Source organism: Dryas octopetala, chromosome 6, assembly GCF_963921425.1.
Source record: "Dryas octopetala chromosome 6, drDryOcto1.1, whole genome shotgun sequence".
Taxonomy (NCBI): domain Eukaryota; kingdom Viridiplantae; phylum Streptophyta; class Magnoliopsida; order Rosales; family Rosaceae; genus Dryas; species Dryas octopetala.
Window position 1 is genome coordinate 20,214,349 of NC_141371.1, and position 27,835 is coordinate 20,242,183.

Sequence of the window (27,835 nt, forward strand, 5' to 3'; positions counted from 1 at the left end):
TTTTTTTTAGTTGAAATTGCTATGTCGATCTCACTATAAGATTCATGAGATCAAGCCATACACAATATTGCCAAAATCCAACTTGTTCTTGATGCCTACCCACATAGCCAAACACAAATCAAATAGCTAATAATGATCAATTCTAATAAATACAAATTATGAAAATAAACTAGTTCTGAAGGATAAGGGACTAAAGACAGAGTTAATATATGAAATTTTAGAGTTCTACATTTGGGGCTGAATTTGTTTTCTTATAAAAAATAAGTAATAGGTTTGGGTTGTAATCTTTTTTTATAAATTTATTAGAAAGGTTGAAAAACCCGTTCCCATTAAATTTATTAGAATTGATTAATTGCCACACTTTTCTGATGTATTGATATTTTCTTACAAACGCATTACAGCTAGTCTACCGACACATAGCAACGAGTCTACCTAATGATGAAAGGCATAATAATTAAAGTAGAATAACTTTCATATAAATCCTGTATTTAATGTGTCGTGTTTTTTCCTCTTGCTTTCCACGAAGCTTTTACTTTGTCAAGGACTTTTTCGGACATTGATGGAGGCAGACTTAGAAAAACTGATACTCTTATTTTTGTTGGTTCTATTCTCTTGACTCTTAGTCAAGAAATTTGTCGGACCTGCCGTAGAGGATGGATTTAGAAAAAGTGGGGCTGCAATAATATATAGGGCCCTCCCTAGTATATATCTATATATAGGTTAGCACTGCTCTTGTTGGTTCATTGCTCTTACGCATAACCTACTTTATACAATTTAAACTTTATGGGGAGAACCATGAGAGCTGTTTTAGTTGTTAGGTTTCTGACTATTGCAACCATTACTTTTAGTATTGGCTTATGCAATGGAAATCTGGGTGTGCCTTGCAACGAAAGTGAAAAACAAGCACTTCTCATGCTCAAGCAAGATCTTGATGATACTAATAATCGACTTTCATCATGGGTTGGTGAAGAAGACTGTTGCAATTGGACTGGAGTTGTCTGCGATAACTTCACCGGTCACATTCGCGAGTTCCACCTTAATAGTTCTTTTTCAAATTACTCTCCCTTGGGTGGTAAGATAAATCCTTCTCTTCTCAATTTAAAGCACCTCAGCTACTTGGACCTAAGCAATAATTATTTTGAAGGAATAAAAATTCCTAGATTCTTTGGTTCTCTGAAAAGTTTAAGATATCTTAACCTCTCAGAAGCAGGGTTTGGTGGAACAATTCCTCATCAACTAGGAAATCTCTCAAGTCTACGCGATCTGCGTCTTGATGACAATGATTTGGAGGTTGAAAACCTCCAATGGATTTCTGGTCTTTCTCACTTGGAACACTTGGACATGAGTGGTGTAAATCTTAGCAAAGCATTTGATCATTGGTTGCAAGTAACAAACATGCTCCCCTCTTTGGTAGAGTTGCATATGTACGAGTGTGGACTTCATCACATTCCCCCTCTTCCTATCATTAATTTTACTTCACTTGTCGTCATCGATCTTTCTTTCAACAACTTTGCTTCTTTGATGCCCAGTTGGTTTTTTGGTCTTAGAAATCTAGTTTCTCTTGATCTCGTTGAATGTGGTTTCCATGGTCCAATTCCTATAACTGATTTTCCAGTTGTAAATCTTTGTGAGTTGATGCATCTTAATCTGTCAGTGAACAATTTCAGCGGAAACGTATCAGAAATCTTTGAAAGTTTGTCTACTTGTAATTCAGTTCCTCAAATAAAGTCATTGTCATTAGATTTTAATAATCTTTCAGGTCATCTAACAGAGCAGGTAGGATATTTGAAAAATTTAACCTTCCTTGATCTTTCTGGTAATTCAATATCAGGTCCCATTCCAGCGTCCCTAGGAAATCTGTCATGCTTAGAAGAATTATTCATTTCTAACAATCAGTTTAATGGAGCTCTTCCAGAAACTATTGGTCAACTAGAAATGTTGTCGTTTTTAGGTATTCCTGGTAATTCATTAGAAGGTTTAGTGTCTGAAGTTCTTTTTACTAATCTTACGAGATTGAAGTCCTTGATTGCAAATGGAAACTCATTGAAAACTAGTGGAGATTGGCTTCCTCCTTTTCCACTTAGCCACTTACTTTTAGATAATTGGCATTTGGGGCATGAATTTCCTACCTGGCTTCGGAGACAAACAAAATTAGAGATATTAAGTTTATCCAGTACAGGAATTTCAGATACTATTCCGACTTGGCTGTGGAACTTATCTTCCCATTTACGTCATCTGAATCTCTCACACAATCAATTGTATGGGGAGATTCAAAATAAAATAGTTGCTCAAACGATTGATCTAAGCTCTAACCAATTCAACGGTTCCTTACCTCTTGTTTCCTCTTCAGTAGAAATCCTAGACCTTTCCAAATCATCATTTTCTGGATCAGTGTTCCACTTCTTTTGTGATCAGATGGATGGACCAAAGAACCTAAAAATCCTCTATCTTGGACATAATCTTCTCTCTGGAAAAATTCCTGATTGTTGGATGAATTGGACAAACTTGAGAGCCATAAATTTAGAAAACAACAACTTCACTGGGAATATTCCAAGCTCCATGGGATATTTGCAATTCCTCGAATCATTGCACTTGCAGAATAATCACCTATCTGGAAAATTACCACTATCCCTGCAAAACTGTACCCAATTGTTTATTCTTGAGCTTGGTGGGAATGAACTTGTCGGGAACTTACCAACATGGATAGGGAAAAGCCTTTCAAATTTGATGGTTCTTGACTTTCATTCGAATAAGCTTCAAGGTGGCATTCCTTACGAACTCTGTGATCTCAATTCTCTCCAAATCTTGGACCTTGCATATAACAATCTGTCAGGAATAATTCCAAAGTGCTTCCTCAATTTCAGTGCCATGGCCACCTTGTCAAAATCCAACTATCCCCTTAGTATTGGTGTGAACTGTTCTGTTTCGAACTGTTACTTGGACAATGCAATCGTAGTGACAAAAGGCAGAGAAGTGGAGTATGAAAAAACGCTGTATTTGGTTACAAGCATTGATCTTTCAAACAACATCATAATTGGGGAGATCCCTGAGGAACTGACCACCCTCATTGGCTTGCAGACTTTGAATTTATCAAATAATCTTTTGGCTGGAAGAATCCCCTCAAACATCAGTAACATGAGAAGTTTAGAATCTCTTGATTTGTCGATGAACCAACTTTCTGGTGAAATTCCTCAAAGCTTGGCGAGTTTGACATTTCTCAGTCACTTGAACTTGTCCTACAATAATTTGAAGGGTCACATTCCAGAAGGCACTCAGATTCAAAGCTTTGATCAGTTTAGTTTTATTGGCAATAAGCTTTGCGGACCTCCACTAAACCAGAATTGCAGTGCAAATAGGAAGATACCACCAACAATTGGGGAACACAGAGGATATCATTTACTTGAAGACAAGTGGTTCTACCTCAGCTTGGGACTTGGATTCGCGTTTGGGTTTTGGAGTATACTTGGTTCGCTGCTAGTAAACATGCCATGGAGCGTTGGTCTTTCACGAATCCTTAATAACATAGTACGTAAACTTTATGGTGTAATTGTTGAATATATTTAGCTAGTTTTGGTGCTTCTGCATATTGAGTGAGTTTGTTGTGTTTGGGCTTGCTAAAAGGAAATGTGCATTGTATTTTATTGTACCCAAGGTTACCCTTTTGTTGTCATGTTTTTATTGTGTTAAAAGAAATAATATTTGGAATATAAAGCTTTTTCACAGTTTTTTCAGTCCCTTATGAAATTGTAAGATTTACTAATTTATAAATAAGTAGTGCTCTTCATAGTGACGGGGAAGATCAAGGCATTAATATAACTTGAATTACAGTTAAAAACTAACAAATTTTTTTGTTCCATTAAAGATTTTTATCTTTATTTTTTTAAAAGTTATAGAGATCTACATCTCAAGTAGTGCTCGCTTTTAATACTGTAAAAAAAGGACTAAAAGTCTTTAAATGATACAAAATCTGACTATTTTTTTCAAATTTTCTTATTTAAAGATTTATTCATACTTGAGTAGATGAAATGATATTTCTCTTTTATAATTGGTGAGTTTGGGGCGGAATCCAATAAAACAAAAACACAACTAATTATATCAGGAGACCTCAAACTCAAGACCCTGATACAATCATTTCAAACAGTATTATAGGTGAGATTGACCAGAGTCATGACTTTAGATTAATATATGTATAAAATTCGATCCCTTTGATGTAAAAGAAAAATGATTATAATTGTAAATGAATTGGAGATAATATGTAATTCTGAATTAATTTTGAATTAATTTTAGATTGACAATAAAAAAAGAGTAAATTACGCGTTTGGTCCACTTATTATTCCATAAATTCTGTTTTGGTCCACAATTTTTTTTAAGTTCCATACTGGTCCACAAATTGCTTAAAGTGTTCCATTTTGGTCCAAACCGAGCAAACTGGACAATTTTGCCCCTCAGTTTTGTACCAAGGAGTTGACTTTGTGGGACAAAATTGTCCATTTTGGACCGAAATGGAACACATCAGACAATTCGTGGACCAATATGCAACTTAAAAAAATTTGTGGACCAAAATGAGATTTATGAAATAATAAGTGGACCAAACGCATAATTTTCTCTAAAAAAATTTAGTGTTACAGCAACATGAACCCAATATACAAACACAACAAGAGAGGCATAGACCAATAAAACCGAATATGACGGTATGGATAAAAGCATACATAACAAATGGTTCGTTAATGTGGACTAAAACTGGTAGTTCTATAGCATTACTCTATATTATATATTATGTTAATTCTAATTAGAATTTTATATCTTTTACTGCTTGAATTATGAGAAATTTTATTTAATAACCCTTTTAAATACCTCTTTAACTTTTTTGACCCCCTAGCCCCAAAACTAACAATAATGACCCTTTTGCATTTTTTCAGACCAAAATACCCCTTTATATATGAAAATGTCACCACAATCCACCATGTGTCGACCAAAAATTCAATAGGTTGCTGGACCTTCTTGCAGCAGCCAAACCCTCCTCCACCTTCTTCCTGCAGCAGCCATGGAGAGCGACGACCAACGACCCATCATCTCCTCTCTCTATCTATCTATCTCTCTTCCTCTCCCAACCCAAATCTGAAAACAAAAACAAAAATTTCGAAAACCCAGGTCTGGGTGTTTTCTCTAAATGGGTTGGGAGGGAAAGGAAGAGAGAGACAAAGAGACAGAGAAAGAGAGACAGAGATGAGAGGGTCAGTGGAGGAGGTGGAGGATGGTGGTGGGCACCGGCCAGCGACCCATCATCTTCTCTCTCTATCTCTCTCCCCTTCTCTTCTAACCCAAATCTAAAAAAAAAAAAAAAGATTCAAAACCCAAAAGAGGAGAAAATATGGTCGAATTTGTGGTCAAAAATTCCACAAAAGTAATTTGTGGTCGCCATGTGGCCATGTGGCGACCGCAAATTTGACCATGTGTCGACCAGATTTGAAAATTTTTGCATCTTCTTTTTCTCTATTGCTGGGTTTTGATGGGTCTGATCTCTTAAAGAATCAACCATTTTCGGGGTTTTTTTTTGTGGGTTTTGATGGGCAACAAGGGGGAGGAAAGGGTGTATTGCAGGGCAACGTGAGTTTTTTTCATTGGATTTTGCTTGGTTTGTTGGGTTTGGTGCCGCATCTACTTGGTTTACTGTAGCGGCAGAGGATGGGGGCGTCGGTGGCTGGGGCTGCGAGGGACGCGACGGCAAAGGAGGCAGTGGTTGGTTGGGGAGGGAGGGAGGGAGGGGCAGTGATTGACTTGAGAAGAGAAAGGAGAAAAAAAAAAAAAAAAAAAAAAACTACAGCAAAAAAAAGGGTTTTTTATGGATGGTATTTGTTATCCTGAAAAAATGTCACGGCATAGATATGGATGGCCATGAATCAATAGAGCTTTTTGTCTTTTAGGTGCTTTCGGGCATGCCACTATTCTCTGTCGAGAGGCCGTAATAGAAAATATTAATAAAAATAAAATACTGTGCCGAAAATAAATATGTCTTCAAACAAACGATTATGCGACAAGTAAAGGAACGAGAACTTGTCGAGGTTCGTTTCTTGCTTGTGAAAATTAAAGGACTTTAGTAGGATGAACAATCTAAGAAAAATCAAGAACGATGACAATTGATTGAGAACTTAACCAAATACTAGAATTATTGTGAAATCAATACTAAGAAAGTCGTTCTTAGCAGAGCTACAAAACAAAAGAAAATTGACTAATAAAATCCTAAGAACTGAGAAAACTGGTTGCTTGGAGAACTTGAGGAATTTAGTTGCTTGATTGTTGATATTTGATTATTGTATTGAGATTTGGTGTAGAGCTTTTTCCTTCTTGAAGAGATGTATTTATAGGAAGATGACAACCTAGTGCCGAGCAATCCTTGTGTGAGTAGAAATCGGCTTCCTTGGCCATCAAGTCTTTAGAATCTTTTCCTTATTGCACCATATCTCTCTTGATTTTCCTTCAATCCCAAGTAAATTGCACAATTAATATCTAGGAAAATCCACCAAAATATCAATAAAATTCATAGAATAATTAATGATAATTATCCTATTTTCCTGCTATTTTCAACAATTTCGTCAATGATAGGTGCTAAATTTGGATGTAAACAGTATTATGGATATTTCAAGTTAAAAAGGGTCATTATTGTTAATTTTGGGGCTAGAGGGTAAAAAAAGTTTAAAGAGTATTTAAAAGGGTTATTGAATAAAATTTCTCCAAATGTTTTCATGTAACTACAAGAAATGCCCTAAACATATTCATGTGTATTCAAGAAAAAAGGAGTGTATCACCAAAATGTTATAATTGGAATAATAAATTGTTCAATTAACATAGTGAATGTGGATTTCTCTTGAAAATATGAGATAAGATACTTGTATTGTATGCAATAACCTTTGTGGACCTCCACTCAAAGAGAACTGTAGTACAAATGGGGTTTACTTCAATACAACTGGTTTTATATGAGCTTTTGGGACTGAGATTCTTGTCCGAGTTTTGGAGTGTACTTGGTTCGTTGCTATTAAACATGCCAGGGATCATTTGTTTTTCACTATTACTAAACAATATAGTACATAAAATTTATGGTGTAATTGTTGAATGTTTACGTAACTTTTTTTTGGTCAATAGAATTTTCATTCAAAGAGAGCCACAAAGGCAGCCAGAGACAAACAACAAAGAACCAAATAAGCAAAGCTACAGAGACAGCAACAAAGAAACAAACAAGTAACGCTACAGGCCTAGGAGTCAACGAACAAAAGAGGGATTGAGTCACCCAACAAGAAAACACGAAGATGACACAGAGACCCCCCTCCGGTCCCGCGCCTTCAGTTGGGAGACCACCCAAGGTTCAGTTAAAACAAGGAGGGCAGGGGAGGCCATCTCTGGAGAGAACACCGACCAGGGAGGATGGGGGTCGAATGACCCAGTTGTCCGGGCACATCCTCCTTCTAGCAAGAGCGGCAATATGGTCTGCCGCAGAGTTGGAACTCCTAGGGGCCCAAGACCAGGAACAAGGGAAGCTAGACAAGCAGTTTTTGATGGCTGTGAGAAGCGGATAAATCCTCCATCTTCCTCTCGGGATTTTGCCATTGATACTTTGGATGAGCTCTTTGTTGTCAGATTCAAATAAGACTTGGGTGAATCCATTGTTCACCGCCAACTGGGCTGCTTCGAGGGCCGCCGAAGCTTCGACTTCGAGAGCAGAGTTGGCCATGAAAGAACGCGAGGACCCATCAATAATGTTGCCCAGATGATCCCGAGCTATTACTGCACTTCCTCCCCAGGATGAGATAGGATCCCATGAGCCATCAAGGTTTATCTTAATAATTCCCGGAGTTGGTGGAGTCCATGAAACAGAGGTGCTGCTATTTTGCTCTTGGGCATCCAAATTAAGAGGAGGGGTCCTTTTGGAAGAAGCTTCCTGGAATTCCATTGCTGCCCCCTCCGCTGAATTAGCGACCACAACTGGAGATAGAGGGGATCCCTCAAACACATAGGAACATCTAGCTTTCCAGATACCCCAGCACAGAAAGGAAGCCAGCGAGAGGCCCGAGTCGCGATCGTCATGGGGAAAATCTGCATTGTTAGAAAAAGTAGAGAGCCAATTTGCCATAGAAGAGAAAGTCATAAGGTCATACTTGAGAGCCAGCTTACTCACAAACCAGACCCCTCTTGACCAGGGGCAAAGGAATAAGACATGTTCTACAGTTTCTGGGTATGTTTCACAAATCGGGCATAATTGGGAATTCATAAGCCTTCTCTTGAAAAGAGAGTAGAACGTGGGTAGAGCATTGTGGAGGCATTTCCAGAGGAAAATTCTGATCTTGGGGAGGGTCTTAATCTTCCATAGAAGTTTCCAAATAGAATTGTCAACTCGAGCAGAGGGGCCCGGTCTAACAGGGAGGTAGCGGAAAGAGTTCAACCGAGAAAACTTATACCCCGAGCGAACCGAGTAGACCCCTGAAGGGGTAGCCTCCCAAATGAGTCTATCATCAGCATCTTCATCCCCAAGCAGGATAGACTGAATGGCACCAAGGGAGATCTCATTCACCACTCCCTGTAAAGGCCGAAGATCCCAGGATCTTGTTGACCAATCAATAAGGGAAGAAACATTAGTTGGAGCATGAGGAGGGATAGAAACTGAGCACGATAAAGGACCCCCTGGGAACCAACGATCTTCCCAAATGTTTATTTGTGATCCATTTCCCACTTGCCACAGAGCACCTTCAAGCAATAAATCTCTACCCACCAACATACTGCTCCAGGCCCAGGAGGCTCTAGCTCCTTTCGTTGCTTTAATAAAGTCACCATGAGGGAAATAAAGTCCCTTTAACACCTGGGCCCACAACGCATTGGGCTGTTGGATGAGCCTCCATGACTGTTTGGCAAGCAGAGCCTTGTTGAAGTCCAGCAAATTACGAAACCCAAGCCCCCCATGGTCTTTAGCCAGGCACAAAAAGTCCCAAGATTTCCAATGAATCTTGAATTCATCTTCCTGTTGCCCCCACCAGAAATTGGAGATACAGGAGTCAATCTCATCGCACAACCCTTTGGGGAATAAGAAACAATGCATAGGATAATTGGGGATTGCATAGGCTATTGATTTGATCAAAACTTCTCTGCCTGCTTGGGATAGCACCTTTTGTTTCCACCCATGGATACGGGCCAGGATCTTTTCTCTGACAAAAGCCAGGGCAAGTTTTTTGGAGCGACCCCAAATTGTTGGAAGCCCAAGGTATAGGCCTGGGTTCTCTGTATGCCCCACGTTCAGAAGAGAGCATAGGACATTCCTTAAAAACGAAGGTGTGTTTGGGGAAAAGAATAAGTTGGACTTCTGAAAATTGACTTGTTGCCCCGAGGCTTTGCAATATAGATCAAGAATTTCTTTTAATCTCACACAATTTGGGACCGAAGCCTTTAGGAAGAAGAGGGAGTCATCCGCAAAGAAGAGGTGGGATAGAGTTGGACCAAATCGGCTGAGATTAATCCCAAGAAGACGATTTGCAGCAATTTCATTGGAGATATAGCAAGATAGGACTTCCGAGACCAAGAGGAATAAATAAGGAGATAAAGGGTCCCCTTGACGGAGGCCTCTGCTCGGGTCGAAGGAGGAGCCAACTTTCCCATTGAAAATGACTGAGAAAGAAACAGTCCTTACGCATTCCATGATCAAATTTACCCATCTGCAATCAAACCCCATGCGGAGCATTACAAGCTCAAGGAAATCCCATTCCACCCGGTCGTACGCCTTATTCATGTCAAGTTTGAGGCCTAGTTCAAAATTCCCCCCACACTTCTTGAGTTTCAGGTGGTGAAACACCTCATGAGCAATCAAAATGTTGTCTTGGATTTGCCTCCCAAGCACAAAGGCACATTGGTGAGGGGATATGATTTCTGGTAAAAGGCATTTGAGTCTATTGGCTAAAACTTTGGCCAAGATTTTGTAAGAAAAGTTGCATAGACTTATGGGCCGAAATTGAGACACACTTTCGGGGTTAGGGACCTTTGGAATGAGGACAATGTTTGTTTGGTTTAACTGAGAAATAATAGGGCCCCCATTGAAGAAATCGATCGTTGCCCCCGTAACAATTTCCTTGATGATAGGCCAAGATTGTTGGTAGAACACGCCTTGGAACCCATCTGGACCAGCGGACTTGAAAGGACCCATTTGGGTTACTGCATCATGAATTTCATCTGGATTGAGGGGCTTTAGGAGATCGGCATTCATCTGAGCATTGACCACTGGTTGAATACAATGAAGAGCAGGGTCCATATCTCTAGAACCGCTGGATGTAAAAATTGATTTAAAGTGCCCTTCAAACTCGTTCCTTATAGAGTTTTCTCGATCAAGCCAGCAACCCGAAGCAGCCTTAATCTTCAAAACTTTGTTCCTTTGTCTATGTTGGAGCGTAGTGAGGTGAAAGAACTTGGAGTTTGAGTCACCCTCTTGGAGCCAGGTAACACGGGAACGTTGTTTCCAAAAAGCCTCTTCCCTGCCCCATAACGTTGAGATTTCCTTTTGGAGGAAGGAGCAACGATCGTTCATCAAAGGATTATCTTGAATTTCCTGTAGTTCAGACAGGTGGCAATCAATCAACAATTTTGAGTTCCCAAACTTCAGTTTACTCCAAGGAACAAGCTCTTTTTTGCAAGACTTCAGCTTTTGAACCCACTGCCAAGCTATGGACCCCGAAAAATTTTTTGCCCATCCCTTCTCTATTACACGACAGCACTCCTCGTCCTTCAACCAGAAGGATTCAAAGCGAAAAGGACGAGGTCCTTTCTTCACCTGGGGCTCGGTATGAAAGATTAGGGGGGCGTGATCGGACCCAATAATTGGGCCATGCAAAACAGAGGATTCAGGCCAAGCCTCAACCCACGCCATATTGACCAGTACCCTGTCGAGGCGGCAGCAAATCAATCCCCACTCGGGCCAAAAGCGCTTCCAGGTGAATTTCGGGCCCTTAAAACCAATATCTATAAGCTCATTATTGGAGATGAAGTCACGTAGGAACCTCCTCTTACCGAAATCCCACTGTCGCCCCCCAACTTTTTCCTGGGGACTAATGGTTTCATTCATATCTCCAATGCAGCACCATGGCCCATTAAAGGAGGATCCCATCAAGTTCAAGGAGTCCCAGAACTGAAGTTTTTCAGCGTCACGACAAGGTCCATATATCCACGATACTCGGGCTGCTTCCCCGCCGAGGGGGATAATAATAGAGTCAATCAAGTGTTTCTCTGATGAAAGAATTTCCACAGTGAGAGAAGACTTCCACCAGAGGGCTAAGCCACCACCTCTACCGCTCGTGTCAACATACCAACTTTTATCAAACTTACAACTCCTACGAAGCTTTTCCAATCTACTCCCTTTTGTCCAAGTTTCAGACAGAAAGAGAATAGAGGGGTGATATTTCCGGATGAGATTCCGGAGAGCTTGAACTGTCGAGTCTTGCCCCAACCCTCGGCAGTTCCAAGCGATGGCGATCATGACGACCCCGTGGCTGATTTTGGCCAGCCACCACAGCCCTTTCCATCATCGGTGTTGAATGTGTTTCGGTTGTCATGAGGTGAGGACACATTCACTTGCTTCTTTGCGAGGGTGTTGTCCAGCTTTATTGGGACCTCCACCAACTCGTCAGCTTCACCCTGAGAGGGAGTCCAAAAAACTCCAGAATTCTTCCTACCACCACTGCTTCGGCCTCGGCCTCGGCCTCGACCTCGACCACGTCCACGGGGTTGGGGGGGAAGACCAAGATTCTTTTGTGTTGGGGGTTTGGAGTCGGTGAGGGGGGTGAAGTCGGTCTTTGCCTGGTTTCGAGAAAAACAAAAACTGCGAGGAGGGGGAGGGGGTTGTGGGGTAGTGGCGGGAAAAGAGGGGGGGGGTTCATTTTTGGCTTTTTTTGTGTTGGAGGCAAAAGGTGTGGAGGCATCTTGTAGAGGGGTCTGGCGTTTTCTGTTGACAGCACTACTAGTTGGAAAAGGGATCTCCACCCCAGTGGGAGAGGAGCTTGGACTCGAAATTTTTGTGAGTATAAGGGTAGAGGAGGTGTGATTGGGCTCTGTGGCAGGTGACTCCAACAGCAGAGGGCCATTAAACAGGGGAGAGACCGCTGCAAAGTCCTCTAACACAGAGGGGGTGACGATTAAGGGGGAGGGGAAGGGAGTAGGAAAAATGGAACTTAATGGGATGTAGTCAAAGGGTGGAGGCAGATTATCAGAGTAGTTCAAGGTAAAGAAAGGAGGAGGGTTGGTTTTCTCAGGGGGGTTTGAGGCTACCGAAGGTTTTTGTTTAGTTTCGTGGGTAGAGTTGGCCGTCCAGGGGGTAGAGTTGGCCGTCACTTGGAAGGAGTTTGTGGGGGTTAAGGTTTGTGTCACGTGCCCCGAGGAGTTGTCAGCCGTTGACTTAGCAAAATGGATTGAGGAGTTGTCCCACTCGATCACTTCATGGGACCTAGGGATTTGATGAGAGGAGGTGGCGACAGGAAGGGTATAGCTAGGTCCAGCTTGATGACTTTTTGAAAAAGATTGAAATTTGAAATGTGTAGCAGAGAGGTTTGTAACCCCTTGGGATGATAATACTTGGCAGTGCACGCCACTACCTTCCAAATTTGCGCTGCACAGACTGCTGCGGCTCTGCTCCACAGTGCAGTCTGTCACACCAACGTTGTTTGACTGCATGTGACCCAAAGGAGCCGTTGTGCTCGGCCCGGCGATGCTGAGTGGCTCCATTATGTCGCCTGGGCGACGCCGGTTTGGTGGTTCACGCCTTTTGGGTTGTTGTGCAGACCCATACCCCCGTCGTGGCCGGCGGCGAACTGCTGGAACTGAGAGCCACTCACCATAAGCAACTCCTTGGGGGAGAGGGGTTGGTTCGAATGAGCAGCCTGAGCTATGGCCCAGCCTCCCACATCTAAAACAAAACTTTGCTAGATTCTCGTAATTAAACTCCACCCAAGAAGCACAACCAATTTCACTCCTTGGTAAACTGAAGCCCGGAGGTAAGGGTAGTCTGCTGTCCATGAGGATCTGTGCACGGACAAAACTGCAAGCTCCATCTTCACTCAGGAGAGGGTCCTCAACACTTAGGACTTTCCCGACATGGTTTGCTATCAACCTGATATTACCCACGGATTGTTTATTCGGGGGGATTCCCCGCATTTGTACCCAGAAGCTAATGAGGTGGGTGGGGATTTCCTCCAGTGCCAGAGTGGAGGGCCATGGTTGCACATGGAAGTTGAACCCCATCACCTTCCAGGGAGACCCGTTGAGAAGTTTTTGGGTGGTTGTTTCGTCTTCCGCAGTGACAGTGAAGACGGGATCGTCTTTGTCGTCCCTGGTGGCTAGGCGGAACTGACCGCATGAGGAGAGGGCGTTCCGTATCAGCCCTTTTGCCACTCCTTTGTTTGGCATCCGAGATGCAAAGAGGGTACCAACCAGTCGAAACCCACAAGTTATATCATCAAGATCCAGAGATTCGTTCAGCTGGATTACTAGTTGCTGGGCACTTCTATCTTCTTCCATTAGGACTTTGAGATTTCTGAGGTGAGAGGGTGAGAGAGATCAGGAAGACTGAGACTAGCTCAGGGGTGGATAACCACAGGACAGTAAGCTCTCACAGGGAGAGAGAACGCTGAGACATAGCTCAGGAACATTGAATGTTTACGTTTACGTAACTAATTATGAATAAACAACCATGGCAAAAGAAAAAAGTATGAATAAACACCACCTATTAGCCTATTGAAATTGCTAGTCAAACGCCAACTTCTTTCTTTTGATTTACCCAATTTTAGGAAATTTTTTTTATTTTGTAAGTTAATTCAAGTTTTTTATAATTTTAAGAAAAGTTAAATGAGTTTTTTTAAAAGCTTATGTAAAAAATTATTTGTGACATGTATTTAACAGTATTTAATATTTTAAATGACATGTCATTACCATTAGGGCCGGGCACCCTAACACTCCCATTTTTAAAATTACAAATGGTTAAAGGCAGATGCAGTAAAATAGCTAGCTTGCCCAAAACTTTACTGACAACAACAGGGGAGGGAAGATAATTAAGCTTTCAAATTTCGAAGCATGGGATTCCTCCCTACTTTCTACATATACGATTTTGAGAAAGGGAAAGAAGAAGAAACTGAAGGACTAAATTAACATAGAGAGGTACAGTGTCTGCTGACTATAAATCAAAGCATGGCTCGGGTACAGAATTGTCTGTGATGAAATTCACCGATGAGCGGTGGAAAAATGTGACATGGGATCTGAATATGTTTTCCGAAGATGGCAAGTTGGAGTGGGATGGTATCATTCTAGCAGGTTCTCCAATTGGTCTCTGTGATTTATAACAAATTAAAAGTTGTGTTTCTATACAATTTTCATGTGTGTTATGTGGGATTCGAGTATAGGAGTAATATATTGTTCTATGCTTGCGTCCAATTCAAATTTTTTCATACATTCATGAAACTATTGTTTATTTTATATGTATTGGCATTGCAGAAGCAAAGAGGAGGAAGTTTCTTGAACTTCATCCAGAAGCAGCTACCAATTAAGGAGGACCCAGTACTTTTTAGAAGCTCCATCATACCTTGGTGGGCATGGATAAGGAGATCACATCTCCCAGAGGCTGAGACACTCAAAGGTTGGGTTCAAAACCTCCATCACTTCAAGCACTTTCCCTTCTTCTTTCTTTGAATTATGCATCTATATAGGACCATATTTTTAGACTACGTTAGTGAACCACATTATGTGATAAGACTGATCGATATGATAATTAGTGTTGTGTCGATTACCAACTAGTCAATGGTGTAACAAGTGGTTCGATAATTCGGACCAAAAATGTATTCATCTAGCATTAGTCTGCATTAAACATCATCTTAATTTTAATTAGAATTGTAAATCTTTTACTGCTTGAATTATCTTATATGCATGACAGGGCTGTTTGTGACAGTCATTGTTATAATACTCTTTAGGCGAACCCAAGATTCTGAGCACCTTAAGAAGCTAGCTGATGGCAAGCTTCTTGGCATCATCGTCCAAACGCAACAAGTGGCACTGCCAAGCAAAACTGGAAACAGATCGAATTTTAGTTTACCTTTCAACAGAAAATTGTACTATTTTACTATCAGTACAATCAGTGACCCCAAGTCGTATTGTGATAAAATAAGTCACCCTGCATTAGATGTTTTATGTTCTTTTTTCTTACTCTTGACGAAGCTTTAACTCAGAAATTAAGAACTTTGTCTGCCATTGATGGAGATGGACATAGAAAAAGTGATGCTCTTATTTATTTGTCATTTCTCTTGACGAACCTATAACATTGTCAAGAAATTTGTCTGCCCTGCCGTAGAGGATGGGTTTAGAAAAAGTGAGGCTGCAATAAGCAATGGCTCTTGGCAAGATTATCCAAATGCAACAAGTGGCACTTCCAAGCAAACTGCAAAGAAAACTTAAATTTTCCTTGCAAATAGAAAATTGTACTACTTGACTATCTGTATCATTGACCCCAAATTTTCCACTCAAATTTTCTTTCTGGCCCCAGTCCCACAGCCACTTGATTGAACATGTTGTGTTGTGATATGATAAAAGTCACCCTGTATTTAATGTGTTGTGTATTTTTCTCTTGCTCTCCACCAAACTTTAACCTTGTCAAGGACTTTTCCAGACATTGATATATGGAGGTGGACTTAGAAAAAGTGATACTCTTATTTTTGTTACTATTCTAGCTAGTCAAGAAATTTTTCAGACCTGCCGTAGAGGATGGATTTAGAAAAAGTGGGGCTGCAATAATATATAGGGCCCTCCCTAGTACATATAGGCTAGCACTGCTCTTGATATATGGTTCATTGCTCATACACATCACCTTCTTTATACAATTTAAACTATTGCAATCATTACTTTTATGGCATGTTTACTAATGTGAGGGTATAATGGGAAAAAAAAATAAGGAATTGAATTCATCCAAAATAAGGAATGAGAATACTATCCCCCACCCAAGAATCCAATTCCTCCAAAATAAGGAATTGAATTTCTAATATCATGTGGGCCCCACTTGTGTTTTTATTCCCATATGATTAGTAAACACATGAGCCATCCATAATTGGAATCTCACTCCTTATTTTGGAGGAATTGGATTCCGATTACGGATTAGTGAGCATGTCATTAATATTGGCTTATGCAATAGAAATCTGGGTGTGCCTTGCAAAGAAACTGAAAAGCAAGCACTTCTCATGGTCAAACAAGTTCTTAATGATTCTGCAATTCTACTTTCATCATGGGTTGGAGAAGGAGACTGTTGCAATTGGACTGGACTTGTCTGCGATAACTTCACCGGTCACATTCACTAGCTCAACATTTGCAATTGGACATACAGTTAGGAAAAAGTTTGCAAATAAATAGAGGTAATAACAAATACAAATTTAAGAGGAAAGGAAAGAAAGAAAGAAGATTACAATTGTCAGTTATGTATCTAACCCGCTTTACAGAAATATTCAATTAAATTGGATCTAAAAGATTTTAACACTAATGGATAAATTGGAACTGTAACAAAAGGATATTTCATTCTAACCCGTTTTTAATACTGTAACAAAAGGACTAAAAGTCTTTAAATGATACAAAATGACTATTTTTTTCAAATTTTCTGATTTAAAGATTTATTCATACTTGAGTGGATGAAATGATATTTCTCTTTTATACTTGGTGAGTTTGGGGCGGAATCCAATAAAACAAAAACACAACTAATTATATCAGGAGGCCTCAAACTCAAGACCCTGGTACAATCATTTCAAACAGTATTATAGGTGAGATTGACCAGAGTCATGACTTTAGATTAATATATGTATAAAATTTGATCCCTTTGATGTAAAAGAAAAATGATTATAATTGTAAATGAATTGGAGATAATATGTAATTTTGAATTAATTTTAGATCGGCAATAAAAAAAATTAGTGTTAGAGCAACATGAACTCCCAATATACAAACACAACAAGAGAGGCATAGACCAATAAAACCGAGTATGACGGTATGGATACATAACAAATGGTTCGTTAATGTGGACTAAAACTGGTTGTCCTATAGCATTACTCTGTATTATATATTATGTTAATTCTTATTAGAATTGTATATCTTTTACTGCTTGAATTATGAGAAATTTTATTCAATAACCCTTTTAAATACCTCTTAAACTTTTTTGACCCCTTAGCCCCAAAACTAACAATAATGACTTTTACATTTTTTCAGACCAAAATACCCCTTTATATATGAAAATGTCACCACAGTCCACCATGTGTCAACTTCGACAGGTTGCTAGACCTTCTTGTAGCAGCCAAACCCTCCTCCACCTTCTTCCTGCAGCAGCCATGGAGAGCGACCTCCCTCACCGGCCAACGACCCATCATCTCTTCTCTCTATCTATCTATCTCCCGTCCTCTCCCAACCCAAATCTGAAAACAAACAAAAAAATTTGAAAACCCAGATCTGGGTGTTTTCTCTAAATAAGTTGGGAGGGAAGGGGAGAGAGAGAGAGAGAGAGAGAGAGAGAGAGAGAGAGAGAGACACTCAAAGGTTGGGTTCCAAACCTCCATCACTTCAAGCACTTTCCCTTCTTATTTCTTTGAATTATGCATCTATATAGGACCATATTTTTAGACTACGTTAATGAACCACATTATGTGATAAGACTGATCGATATGATAATTAGTGTTGTGTCGATTACCAACTAGTCAATGGTGTAACAAGTGGTTCGATAATTCGGACCAAAAATGTATTCATCTAGCATTAGTCTGCATTAAACATCATCTTAATTTTAATTAGAATTGTAAATCTTTTCCTACTTGAATTATCTTATATGCATGACAGGGCTGTTTGTGACAATCATTGTTATAATACTCTTTAGGCGAACCCAAGATTCTGAGCACCTTAAGAAGCTAGCTGATGGCAAGCTTCTTGGCAAGATCATCCAAACACAACAAGTGGCACTTCCAAGCAAAACTGGAAACAGAATTTAAATTTACCTTTCAACAGAAAATTGTACTATTTTACTATCAGTATCAGTGACCCCAAGTTGTATTGTGATAAGATAAAAACTTTGACTCAGAAATTAAGAACTTTGTCTGCCATTGATGGAGATGGACATAGAAAAAGTGATGCTCTTATTTATTTGTCTTTTCTCTTGATGAACCTATAACATTGTCAAGAAATTTGTCTGCCCTGCCGTAGGGGATGGGTTTAGAAAAAGTGAGGCTGCAAGCAATGGCTCTTGGCAAGATTATCCAAATACAACAAGTGCCACTTCCAAGCAAACTGGAAAGAAAACTTAAATTGGCCTTGCAAATAGAAAATTGCCCTACTTGACTATCTGTATCATTGACCCCAAATTTTCCACTCAAATTTTCTTTCTGGTCCCAGTCCCACAGCCACTTGATTGAACATGTTGTGTTGTGATATGATAAAAGTCACCCTGTATTTAATGTGTTGTGTTTTTTTCTCTTGCTCTCCACCAAACTTTAACCTTGTCAAGGACTTTTCCAGACATTGATATATGGAGGTGGACTTAGAAAAAGTGATACTCTTATTTTTGTTTCTATTCTACTCAAGAAATTTTTCAAACCTGCCGTAGAGGATGGATTTAGAAAAACTGGGCCTGCAATAATAAATGGGCCCTCCCTAGTATATATAGGGTAGCACTGCTCTTGATATATGGTTCATTGCTCATACGCATCACCTACTTTATATAATTTAAACTATTGCAACCATTACTTTTATGGCATGTTTACTAATGTGACGTATAATGGAAAAAAAAAAAGAGAGAATTGAATTCCTCTAAAATAATGACTGGAGTTGTTTGGATAACTTCACGGGTCACGTTCGCTAGCTCGACATTTGCAATTGGACATACAACCAGGAAAAAGTTTGCAAATAAATAGAGGTAATAACAAATACAAATTTAAGAGGAAAGGAAAGAAAGGAAGAAGATTACAATTGTCAGTTATGTATCTAATCCGCTTTACAGAAATATTCAATTAAATTGGATATAATTTGACACACATAGATAAATTGGATATTTCATTCTTGTGTGATATAGAGAATTTAACTTAAAATATAAGAGAAAAGATTATGAGCCTCAAAATTTGTGCCTCAAACTCCATGTCATTTGAAATTAAATATACCTTAATCATATGTGGCACAACTATTTCTACACATTTTATTAACAGCTTTTTTGTGAAAGACCATCTTACAAATTCCAAATCCAACTATTTTTTTTTTTTTGTTTTCAATAAATTTATTATCCCCATGTTTCTTCTTTGCAAGTTGCAACGGCACCTGCTCCTTCTCTCGTTCTAATTCGATCATGTTCAAAGTTCATGATTTCTAAAATCAAATTTTTATCACAATTTTTGGATTAAAGTTCTCATCGCAAGATTTAGATTTAAGCCTCTGCACCATCATTTTTTTCACGTTCGTTTTACTTTCTTTGTTTTCACGTTCTCATCATAATTTTTTTTAGTTGAAATTTCTATGTCGATCTCACTATAAGATTCATGAGATCAAGCCATACAGAATATTGCCAAAATCCAACTTGTTCTTGATGCCTACCCACATAGCCAAACTCAAATCAAATAGCTATATGTTGATATTGCCTTCCAGAACAAGTCTAGCATTCAAGTTGCAGCATATAATAATGATCAATTCTAATTAAATACAAATTATGAAATAAACTAGTTCTGAAGGATATTGGACTAAAGACAGACTTAATATATGAAATTTTAGAGTTCTACATTTGGGGCTGAATTTGTTTCCTTGTAAAAAATAAGTAATAGATTTTTTAATTTGGGATTGTAATCTTTTTTTTATAAAGTTATTAGAAAGGTTGAAAAACCTGTTCCTATTAATAAATAAAATCTAAATTAAGAAAGAAAAAGGGTGAAAAAGAGAGCAAGAGGGTCTGAGTTTTTCTTGATTGAGTATCCAGAGGAAAGAGAACACAAGCTTTGATCATGGCGTCAAGAGATTTGGTAAGCAATTCCAACGGAGTTTGTTTGTTTGTTTTGTTGATGTTTTTCTAAGTAGTTAGCTCTGAATGATGGGTTCGGCTATTGAACAACAATGATTTTGAGTATTAATTTACATTGATAAAGCTTAATAGCTTATGTGGCAAGTGGATTATGACATGTATTTAATAAAATTAAATATTTAAGTTAATATAAAATTTCACGTCATTGAGGCACTCTAGCCCAAATTTTCCACTCAAATTTTCTTTCTGGCCCCAGTCCCACAGCCACTTCATCGAACATGTTGTGTTGTGATATGATAAAAGTCACCCTGTATTTAATGTGTTGTATTTTTTTCTCTTGCTCTCCACCAAGGTTTAACCTTGTCAAGGACTTTTCCAGACATTGATGGAGGTGGACTTAGAAAAAGTGATACTTTTATTTTTGTTTCTATTCTCTTGACGGACCTATAACTTAGTCAAGCAATTTGTCCGACCTGCCATAGAGGATGGATTTAAAAAAAGTGGGGCTAATAATATATAGGGCCCTTCCTAGTATGTATATATATAGGTTAGCACTGCTCTTGATGGTTCATTGCTGATACGCATAACCAACTTTATACAATTTAAACTTTATGGGGAGAACCATGAGAGCTGTTTTACTTGTCAGGTTTCTGACTATTGCAACCATTACTTTTAGTATTGGCTTATGCAATGGAAATCTGGGTGTGCCTTGCAACGAAAGTGAAAAACAAGCACTTCTCATGTTCAAGCAAGATCTTAATGATACTGCAAATCAACTTTCATCATGGGTTGGTGAAGAAGACTGTTGCAATTGGACTGGAGTTGTCTGCGATAACTTCACCGGTCACATTCGTGAGCTCGACCTTCATTCTTCTGGGTTGGGTGGTAAGATAAATCCTTCTCTTCTCAATTTAAAGCATCTCAGTTACTTGGACCTAAGCTACAATGATTTTGTAGGAATACAAATTCCTAGATTCTTTGGTTCTCTGAAAAGTTTAAGATATCTTAACCTCTCAGAAGCAGAGTTTGGTGGAACAATTCCTCATCAACTGGGAAATCTCTCAAGTCTACGCGATCTGCGTCTTGATTCCAATCATTTGGTGGTTGAAAACCTCCAATGGATTTCTGGTCTTTCTCACTTGGAACACTTGGACATGAGTGATTTAAATCTTAGCAAAGCATCTGATCATTGGTTGCAAGTAACAAACATGCTCCCCTCTTTGGTAGAGTTGGATATGTTCGGCTGTGGACTTCTTCACATTCCCCCTCTTCCTATCATTAATTTTACTTCACTTGCCGTCATCCAGCTTTCTTTCAACAACTTTGCTTCTTTGATGCCCAGTTGGTTTTTTGGTCTTAGAAATCTAGTTTCTCTTGATCTCTTTAATAGTAGTTTCCATGGTCCAATTCCTATCACTGATTTTCCAGTTGTAAATCTTTGTGAGTTGATGCATCTTGATCTGACTGAAAACAATTTAAGCGGAAACGTATCAGAAATCTTTGAAAGTTTGTCAATTTGTAGTTCAGGTCCTCAAATAGAGTCATTGTCATTAGGGTATAATAATCTTTCAGGTCATCTAACAGAGCATGTAGGAAATTTGAAAAATTTAACCGCCCTTTATCTTTCTGGTAATTCAATATCAGGTCCCATTCCAGTCTCCCTAGGAAATCTGTCATGCTTAGAAAGAATTCATCTTTCTAACAATCAGTTTAGTGGAACTCTTCCAGAAACTATTGGTCAACTGGAAATGTTGTCGTATTTGGATATTTCTCATAATTCATTAGAAGGTGTAGTGTCTGAAGTTCATTTTAATAATCTTACAAGATTGGAGTACTTGTTTGCAAATAGAAACTCATTGACTCTGAAAACTAGTGGAGATTGGCTTCCTCCATTTCAACTTCTATACTTACATTTAGATAATTGGCATTTGGGGCATGAATTTCCTACCTGGCTTCGGAGACAAACAAAATTAGAGATATTAAGTTTATCCAGTACAGGAATTTCAGATACCATTCCGACTTGGCTATGGAACTTATCTTCCCATTTACTTATTCTGAATCTCTCACACAATCAATTGTATGGGGAGATTCAAAATAAAATAGTTGCTCAAGTAATTGACCTAGGCTCTAACCAGTTCAACGGTTCCTTACCTCTCGTTTCCTCTTCAGTAAAAATCCTAGACCTTTCCAAATCATCATTTTCTGGATCAGTGTTCCACTTCTTTTGTGATCAGATGGATGGACCAAAACAACTACAACTCCTCCATCTTGGACACAATCTTCTCTCTGGAAAAATTCCTGATTGTTGGATGAATTGGACATACTTGAGAGTCGTAAATATAGAAAACAACAGCTTCACTGGGAATATTCCAAGCTCCATGGGATATTTGCAATTCCTTGAATCATTGCACTTGCGCAATAATCACCTATCTGGAAAGTTACCACTATCCCTGCATAACTGTACCCAATTGTCTGTTCTTGAGCTTGGTGGGAATGAACTTGTCGGGAACTTACCAACATGGATAGGGAAAAGCCTTTCAGATTTGATAGTTCTTGACTTTCGTTCAAATAAGCTTCAAGGTGACATTCCCTATGAACTCTGTGATCTCGGTTATCTCCAAATCTTGGACCTTGCATATAACAATTTGTCAGGAATAATTCCAAAGTGCTTCCACAATTTCAGTGCCATGGCCACCTTGTCAAAATCCAACAATCCCATTTATTCTATTGAGAACGGTCCCCAAAGCGACCGTTACATGGAGAATGCGATCTTAGTGACAAAAGGCAGAGAAGTGGAGTATGACAAAACGCTGTATTTAGTTACAAGCATTGATCTTTCAAACAACATCATAATTGGGGAGATCCCTGAGGAACTGACCAGCCTCATTGGCTTGCAAACTTTGAATTTATCAAATAATCTTTTGGCTGGAAGAATCCCTTCAAACATCAGTAACATGAGAAGTTTAGAATCCCTTGATTTGTCGATGAACCAACTTTCTGGTGAAATTCCTCAAAGCTTGGTGAGTTTGACATTTCTCAGTCACTTGAACTTGTCCTACAACAATTTGACGGGTCACATTCCAGAAAGCACTCAGATTCAGAGCTTTGATCAGTTTAGTTTTATTGGCAATAAGCTTTGCGGACCTCCACTGAACCAGAATTGCAGTGCAAATAGGGTGATACCACCAACAATTGGGAAACACAGAGGATATCATTTACTTGAAGACAAGTGGTTCTACCTCAGCTTGGGACTTGGATTCGCGTTCGGGTTTATACATTTCTATAATTTATAAACATTTATAAATTTATAAACCCTAAATCCTTTCTATACCCTAAACCCTATGATTAATAATTTATATGTTTTTTTATTTATATAATACAATTATATAATATAATTAATATAATTATTTCAATTGAACCATAAATATATCATATATGACTACGTACATACTATATAACTATATACTAAATTCTAAACCCTATATCATATATCTCAAACCCTAAACCCTAAAGTCTATTGTGTGTTTTAAAAATTTTAAATCATATACCTTATATCTTATACCCTAAGACTATAATTCATACTTTCATAGTTGGTATATAAGTATATAACTATAAAAATGTTTAGGATATGGTATAATAGTAGGGTTTATGATATTTTTAATTAATTTTTATATAAAAATGTATTATATAAATTAAAAAACATATAACTTATAAATTATATGTTTTATATAAATTATAAAAAAATATTATATAAATTATATAGAAATGTATTATATATATAAATGTATTTAAAGTAAAAACTTCAAACCCCAAACCCCAAAACACCAAACCCCCAAAATCAGAAATTAATTCTCATTTTTCTCTCTCTCAAATCTCAATTTCTTAAAAATAATTTCTCATTTCTCATTTCTCCCTCCTCTCCCTCGATGCTCTCTTCTCTCTTATCCGTCTTCACTCACGCCAAGCATTGACTGGCGAAATTGTCGTCGTCCGGCCTTGGGTGGCGACAGGACCACCCCAGAAATCTTCCCCTTGTCTCCTCTCTCTTCCCCTATCCTCCGATCACCCAGAAGATTCTAAAAACCCAAAACCCAGTCAAGTCCGGTCGTCTTCTCCAACGAACTCTGCTATTCCGGCGTCGTCATGACTCTTGGTTAGTACCTAGAGCCTCTTCTAGTTGGCTTGAGTCTTTCGGTGTATTTGGGTTGTTCGTCCGACCACCATAGGTGGCAGATCGAAGCTTAAAAGGTCGCTAGTTTCCCTGCCAGTTTTCCGACGAACCCAGCGGCAACTCAACACGATTCTGGTATGTTCTTGATCCTCTCATTGGACCACCTCTCAACCCACCACCATGTCGGTCAATGCCCGTTCCGAGCCGAGCCAACCTAGAATGCCGGTCCAACCGAGTGCCGGTTTACCGACATTCCGGTACCGGTCTCGGTAACCAAAATGGCCAACTGAAAGGGGTCCGGTCGGTACACGGTTTGGGGTTCTCGATTCGGTAACCGTACCCAACCCACCCCTATATATATATATATACAGGCTCCTTCTATTGAGTTATACCTTAACTTATTTATGTTGAGGTATACACTATTAGGGTCCACACGAGTCGTTTTGTGTGTTGATCTGAATCGTTCATTTTTTACATCTCCATTGATAGATCATCTTTGCAAAAAATTAGCCACATCGGAAATCATTTGTCTATCTAACTTTGATCAAATAAATAGATGAACCAAATATTTTCGATGAAACCGTCCATTTGTTTTATCAAAGTTAGATAGGCAAATGATTTTCGATTTGACTAATTTTTTGCAAGAATGATCTATCAATGAAGATGTAAAAAATGAACAGTTCAGATCGACACAAAACTACTCGTGTGGGCCCCAACAAGGTCATACCTCAACATAAATAAGTTGAGGTATACCTCAATAGAAGGAGCCTGTATATATATATATATATATATATGCAAGAATGCTCTAAAATTAACTGGTTAGCAAGTTAATACAAAGTTAACCACCCTGTTGAATCCACCGCACAATGTAATCTCAAAATCCAAAATGTCCATTTTTTAGACCCTACTTCAAATATCATCTCTATAAAAAATCTCAAAAATCGGAAGTCATTTAGTCATTTGATTATAATAACAACTATTTATATGCTTTTATCGAAAACAATAATCGTCTATTTATTTGATCACAATTAGATGACTAAATGATTTCTGATTTAGTTAATTTTTTGTAATTATGATATTTGAAGTAGAGCCTAAATAATTGACGGTTTGGATTATAAGATTAGCTATATGGTGGGCCTAAAATCATGGTTAGCTTTATATTAACTTGCTAGCTTTAGATCACTCGATCATATATATATATATATATATATATGATATATAGGCTCTTTCTTTTGAGGTATATCTCAACTTATTTATGTTGAGGTATACCCTATTAGGGCCCAAACGAGTCATTTTGTGTCGATCCGAACTGTTCATTTTTTACATCTCCATTGATAAATCATCATCCTTGCAAAAAATTAGGTAAATCGGAAATTATTTGCCTATCTAACTTTGATCAAATAAATGGACAAACCAAATATTTTCGATGAAACCGTCCATTTGTTTTATCAAAGTTAGATAGGCAAATGATTTCCAATTTGATTAATTTTTTGCAAAGATGATCTATCAATGAAGATGATCCTTGCGAATGGTTCAGATCAACACAAAACGACTCGTGTGGGCCCCAACAAAGTCATACCTCAACATAAATAAATTGAGGTATGCCTAAATAGAAAGTGCCTGTATATATATCTATATACACACATATATATATATATACACACATATACATATATATATATACACATATACATATACATATACAATCTTGTTCAAGTAAAGATCCTTACTTTAAGAAAAGTAAGAACATAATTTCTCGGTATCACCAGGCAGTGTAGTTCCATAATTGGAACTATTCATGTTTTAAGTCCCTCCTCAAGGGTTACCCTTGTAAATTAAGCGAAATCGGTAATTGTTTGGTCATGTAAACTGTGCAAACAAATACAATCTGTCAGATAAAATTTAAATGATGTTTGCAATAATAAACTGGCTAATCAGTTTCCGATTTGGCAGATTTTTTCCAAGAGTGATCTTTGAATGATGTTCTAAAATACGAACGGTTCCGATCATTAAATTGTCAGTCCAAAAATAATATTCTTACTTTTCTTAAATATGTGCCTGTTTATGTGTATGTTTGCATGTATGTTTATAATTTTGGTTGAAATGCTTACTGAAAACTTGAACTTGTCTTCTACCCCCATTACCAGGAAGAACTGTGGGCTCAACATCTAAAAGTGGTGAAAAAATGGGATAAAATTAGTATAAGGGTTCAATTTAGTCCAATATAACTAAAAAAAGTGTTGCACATTGTTTATAGGCTTAACATTATGAGTATAATCCTGGGAATGTCTTTTTAGACATATATTGATGTACACTAGCATGTAAAACAGAGAGAGGCATACAATCTATGTCTGTTCAAACTTCAAGGTATGTTTACTTATCCGTAATCATAATGAGAATAATGAGAGTGATTCTCATTCATGTGTTTACTTACAATTGGGAGTTATTTACATTCTGATTCCCTTGTTTACTAAACATATTGGAATGGAAAAGACTGTGGGGCCCATATAAAATAAGGAATTAAATTCCTTATCTTGAAGCAATTGAATTCCATAGGGGATCCAGATTAGAGAAGGAATGGGTATAGATTTTTCATGCCAAAACTACCCTCACTTTTTTTTAAAATACAAAATTGCCCTCAACCAAATAAAACCCCAAATGTTTTATTTATATTGTGCATCCTCTCTCACATTTTTTTTTTGTCCAGTTGATGGGATATATTGTGCATCAAATGTTTTATTTATTATTTTTTTAAAAATTGGGTAAGAAAAGTATTGTTGTCCATTTAACACTACATCAATATTTCCAAAGTATTCTGAATTACGACAAAAAAAAAAGTATGAAAAATAATTTATTTTTGCAAAATATTTGAGGTAAAATTTATTTTTAGGCATTTTAAAAATTGTGAGTACCATAAAACATATTTAATTTTGTATAAGGGCATTTTAGTAATCAAACTAGTTTTGATTCTGATTCATGCAAATAAGTAAACACGTGTATGAAATCATGTTGTTTCTTATTCCAAACACGTTAATAAGAATGTCTGACTCCAATTTCTGTTGTGTGTTATTATGGCTCTTGTCTGTAGGCTTGAATCTGTGTCTTCCTCTTTATCTTCCACCACTTTCAGAAAACCCAACTCCATAAACCCACAATCCATTTGTTATTATGGCTCTTGTCTATAGGTGGTCGGAGCCATTGCTTCTGAGCCTTGCTGCTACCGCCATTTTTACAAAAGCAAGGGATGGAAGACTGGGTTTTATAAAATCAAGAATTAATACCTACAAAAAACCAAAGGAAGCCACAGATAAATAGAGGAGAAGAGAGACAGGGAAAAGGACAGGGAGAGAGAGAGAGGGAGAAAAGGAAAGAGGAAAAGAGATAGGGAATTTGATCCAGCATGTTACAAAATTAGATTCTCTGGATGATGTTTTTCATCCATGTGTTTAGTTTTCCTTTTAATTATTTTTTTTTGTTTTGTTTTGTTCTAGTTATTAAATTATGAATTTTAGTGACTCAAACCGAATTTGACTAATATCAACGGAAAGGTAAAAAATGCTCATTCATTTCACGCACATGCAGGTCACGTACTGATTTTTAAACGGTAGTTAAGATTAATTTGAAGGAAAGTCCTTGATTGAAACATA

The 27,835-nt window shown here is 38.1% G+C and overlaps 2 protein-coding genes and 1 long non-coding RNA gene across 4 annotated transcripts; all 3 read left to right on the forward strand.

Annotated features, from left to right (window-relative positions):
• Positions 1 to 760: 760 nt before the first annotated feature.
• On the forward strand, positions 761 to 3,731 carry LOC147283139 (receptor-like protein EIX2). The gene has a single exon (XM_086246714.1). It carries the CDS (start codon positions 784 to 786, stop codon positions 3,562 to 3,564), a length of 2,781 nt encoding a protein of 926 aa, XP_086102840.1. The 5' UTR covers positions 761 to 783; the 3' UTR covers positions 3,565 to 3,731.
• Positions 3,732 to 14,138: 10,407 nt separating this feature from the next.
• LOC147283140 (uncharacterized) lies at positions 14,139 to 15,210 on the forward strand. Of its 2 annotated transcripts, none has more exons than XR_015123061.1 (3): positions 14,139 to 14,325; positions 14,506 to 14,647; positions 14,942 to 15,210. It is a non-coding gene; the product is annotated as an uncharacterized LOC147283140 (long non-coding RNA). The 2 variants fall into 2 exon arrangements; XR_015123060.1 differs by having other exon boundaries at positions 14,979 to 15,210.
• A 5,381-nt stretch (positions 15,211 to 20,591) lies between these two features.
• On the forward strand, positions 20,592 to 23,310 carry LOC147283141 (receptor-like protein EIX1). The gene has a single exon (XM_086248367.1). The coding sequence runs from the start codon at positions 20,629 to 20,631 to the stop codon at positions 23,308 to 23,310; it is 2,682 nt and encodes an 893-aa protein (XP_086104493.1). The 5' UTR covers positions 20,592 to 20,628.
• Positions 23,311 to 27,835: the final 4,525 nt, after the last annotated feature.